The sequence below is a fragment of the Antrostomus carolinensis genome, unplaced genomic scaffold (genome assembly GCF_000700745.2).
Source record: "Antrostomus carolinensis isolate BGI_N321 unplaced genomic scaffold, ASM70074v2 scaffold12559, whole genome shotgun sequence".
NCBI lineage: Eukaryota > Metazoa > Chordata > Aves > Caprimulgiformes > Caprimulgidae > Antrostomus > Antrostomus carolinensis.
In genome coordinates this window covers 45,195-49,332 of record NW_010340703.1, presented here as the reverse complement: position 1 = coordinate 49,332, position 4,138 = coordinate 45,195, and the positions used below count along the sequence as shown (strand labels likewise).

Sequence of the window (4,138 nt, the reverse complement as noted above, 5' to 3'; positions counted from 1 at the left end):
TTTTGTGGCGGCTGCATTGTTTTTAAGGTGCAGACCGTCGTGCAGTCTGATACAAAGGTGAATGAATTGGAATAGCGCAGCGTCCTTAAAGCGAAGTGTTGCCCGATGCTTATCAGAGTTTCCTGCTGATCAAAATTTAACATAAAGTAAATGAAAATAGAGTTTTGAAACAATCTGTCCGAGGAATTTTCCAGATTCAGGGAAAATTGAAAAAAAAACAAAAAAAACCCCCCAAAAAAAACAAACAAACAAACAAACCAACAAAAACCAAAACCCACAACAACAACCAGACAAACCAGAGAACCCTTATTACAGCTGCCTGAGAGGAGGGTGTGGAGAGCTGGGGGTGGGTCTCTTCAGCCAAGTAACAAGTGACAGGACAAGAGGAAATGGGCTCAAGTTGGGCCAAGGGAAATTTAGATTGGATATTAGGAAGAATTTCTTTACTGAGAGGGTTCTCAGGCATTGGAACGGGTTGCCCAGGACAGTGGTGGATTCTCCATCCCTGGAGATATTTAAGAGTCATGTAGACTAGACCTAGTGCTCAGGGACATGGTTCAGTTGAGGGCTTGTCAGTGTGAGGTTAATGATTGGACTCAATGATCTTAAAGGTCTTTTCCAGTCTAGGTGATTCTATGTGGTTCTGTGAAAGAACATAGTGAATAGACTTTAAAGAAGGCTTGTATTCTGTAGTGATTCATAAGCCTTGAGGAAATGTCATTTAATTTAAAATGAAAAGGGATCACTTGGAAAATGAATACAAAATGAGTAAAATTTGCACTGTGAATTGTGGATGTATTCTGTTCACTACTTTGAGGTTGGGCAGTAGAAGCAGTCTGGCTGATTTGGGTCCTGGAGCAAATATTCCAGGAAAAAGTGCATTACAACAAGCTTTGCTTCTTAGCTCAGTTAGCTCGGTTTTAAACACCGTGGCTCTCCAGCCCTGTAATACCTTGCTGACACCAAGCCGGAGTACACACTGAAATCAACCAGGAAGTGAATGCCCTTTTAGAGGGTGTAGAGTGTGGTGAAATATTGTAATAAAGACCTGCTGCCTGTGATGGAAGCCTCCTGTAACCAACCAAATACAGCATATTTATCATTTGACATCAGAAATTATAGGTGAAATGATTAATAACTACCTGTCTAGGATAGTGGTTAATAGGACTTGCTCTGCCTGCGTGCCTATGACAAGTCCAGTCCTGCCAGGGTATATTCTGAGACTTGTCCTTTTCAGTGTCCCACAATGAACCTCTCTTCAGGTTTGCATGTGACACCTAAGATTGTGTTATTGAAGATTTTCTTAAGTCCTGTGCTGTGTTTGCTCATGCTAATGCATTTAATAATGATTCTAACATTGTAAGTCTCAGTTTCAACCATCAAAAAGATCATTAGTGACAAACTGTGAGAATTTACTTAGTGATAAAACATTGTAACAGTTATTAAAGCTTTGGGTATACTGTGAAGGGCTAGTTTAGTTCAGCTCAGGCAATCACTGATGAAAGGTGATCTTGTTCCAAGAGATCTGTGAAATTCTACTCTGATATAGGACGCTGTATGCTGTGACAGATAGTAGTAGTGAAAGAACTACTGGGTCAATGTGGTTAGCGTAACAAAAGATAAAAAATCAAAAGGAATGAGCAGGAGATCCTTGTGCTGTTCAGGATGGGCAGTGTCCTTTGCCCTCCTCTTGCAAAATGTTTTTTTTAACTTAGGCTTTACTTTTTTTTTTTCTTTTTTTTTTCATTTTTCTGTCTTTTCACTACATTTCTTAAGTTATACACAAAGGCAGTCTGTAGGTAGGTTTAGATCTACCATAGCTTTTTCCCCATTGTGGTCAAGAGTTAAAATACTGTAGATTTTCCAAATATGGTCTCTTTGCACAAGTGAAAAGTATTTTTAGGTGATTAAAATTACAGACCACTTTGAATGTAAAATACTGGTACCAAGTACTTTTCTTATTAAACAGATAAAGTTTAATGTATATTAAAGGAATATTTAAAGTTTAATTATATATCTTATGAGAGATTGTATCTGGAGAGGGAAAGATGATTGCTGTTTTCATAGTTTAAATTCCTGTGTGAGGCAGTCCTTTAAGTTTATGTGGTTCTGTAATTTTGTGCATACTGGATGCATTGTAGAGGTTACAGGATACCACGTTGGCCATGAAAAATTTTCTTTTAATCTTGTAGTGATATGGAAATAATTTAAATGTTTTTAAAAAAACATTGACTGTTATTAAGCCAGGTTGCTATAATCTTTGCAAAGGTGATCAGTTATTAAAACTTTTCCTGCCTTCTTTTCAGGATTTATTTGGTGTGAGCATGGTTGTTCCTTTAATGAACCTTCATATCAAGTCTCTAGGAGCAAGTCATACAGTTGCTGGAATAATAGGTGAGTTGCAATACTTGACTGACTTACCAAAGAATAAGATAATGTGAACTGCATTATGTTTTACTGCAAATTGGACATTGTAGCCTAATTCTTCCTTGCTAGTGGCATAATAAAAAGTAAGGCAGATTTCCAAGTAAAACTGTAAGGGCAGCCATACCGTGTCAGGCCCAAAGACCCGTCCAAACTTGCATGCTGACAGTAGCCAAAAGCAGGTGCTTGGGAAAGAGCATTCTTGGAAAGAAGTCTTGCAGTAATATTTGTAGAGATGCTTTTCCAGCATCCAAGAATTCATAGCTCGGCAACTTTGGGATCCAGAGGTGTTGCTTTTAGTTTTGTTGTTATTTACGGGCTTTGCAAACAGTACTTCTGCAGCTGGTTCTCCTGAGCTTTTCCAAGCCTGTGATTGCACCCAGTTTGATTAAATTCCTTGCAGCTGTCTTTTGGCAAAATATTTATCGTCTTTAAGGAACATTTACATGTAAATTCTGAAAGTTTGAAATTTTATCTTAAAAATCAAGAGGTAAGACAAAGTTCTGTAGTTCTAAAGTTCTTATTCATATCTTACAGTTCTGCTCATGGTTTGTAATGATACAAGTATGATATTCTTTAAAGCTACGTGTGGTTGACATGGGCTCTGTTATTCAGTTTTCTTATTACCTTGCTTTTTATTTTGGATGAAATTTAGCACTTCCCATGAAATAATTCTGGTTCTGCTCTGAATTGTCAGAGTATTATTTTAAGCAGCGGTTCATCAAAAATATGTTTTCATTTCAACAGTCTGCTTTGATTTTTAACTTTAAAAGAAACTGAGATTTGAGGTGTATTCTTATAAATGAAAGAGGCTGGCAGATGTTTCTCTCTTCTCTTTGCTTTTTCTCTTCTGTTACTGACTGGTACTAAACTCTTAGCCTTCAATATGAGAGAGTAGGGTCTGTGGTTTCTTCAGGGCTTCTGTGGTGCCTTGTAACATGTTGAAGTGCCAAGTGGAAAGTATTTAGTGCCTCCCAGTAATTAAATTCTCTCCTGATTCTGAGAAAGCAATTATGAATGCCACTGTTTAATACATCGTACAAAGCAGCATCCTTCTTCATTACATAGCTGCACAAGTTCTCAGCAGAAACTATTTCCTTGGTTATGTGCTAAACTCCACCCTTGGTTTGTTCCGCTCCCTCTTCCTATTCTTCTAGGAAATTATTCCCAGAGTTTCTCTCATGTTTCCTTATTTAAAAATTTTGTGCAGTTTTCATTAAAAAAAAAAACAGTTCAGTTTTTAACATTGGTATTTTACTTGTTTGTTTTAGGATCTCTCTATGGTATAATGCAACTATTTTCCAGCACATTTGTGGTGAGTTCTAACAATGCATTCCTAATTATGTTGGTATTTCTATGGATTTTAGGGGGAAAAAAGGATGAGGTTAATAACAACAGTGTTTCTGGTATTTTGAAAATTTTTTAATTTGTTATTTGTAATTTTTAAAATGTTTATAGTGTTCATATAAGCATTTTTGGTTTGTGGATCCAGTTTTTAGCTTGTGTGGAAAATGTTTGTTTCATTTATAGCGAATTATCAAATTTTTCAGAACTAAAAAGAACACAGTCTTTAGACAAAAACTAGAATCCAGATTTGGGCTCAATCATATGTTACTGAGCACTTCTCAGTCACACAGGGTTCTCTTCAGTGTTGGTGCTAGTAAAGCAGTTTTCTTCAAGGCAGTAGCCTGTCCGAAATGCAGTTTCATGAGTC

At 36.9% G+C, this 4,138-nt stretch overlaps 1 protein-coding gene across 2 annotated transcripts in view; it reads left to right on the top strand.

The window, feature by feature from the left end:
- The first annotated feature begins 13 nt into the window (after positions 1–13).
- The window catches only part of SLC67A2 (solute carrier family 67 member 2), an 8,061-nt gene continuing 3,936 nt past the window's right edge, over positions 14–4,138 (top strand). The window contains exons 1-3 of one of the 2 annotated variants that reach the window (XM_029087041.1): positions 14–31; positions 2,286–2,394; positions 3,696–3,739. In XM_029087041.1, the coding sequence (XP_028942874.1) occupies positions 2,325–2,394; positions 3,696–3,739 (114 nt within the window). In that variant the 5' untranslated portion in view covers positions 14–31; positions 2,286–2,324. Of the gene's footprint in view, positions 32–2,282; positions 2,395–3,695; positions 3,740–4,138 lie in introns of those variants that run through there. The other variant, XM_010176239.1, reaches the window with a different exon arrangement.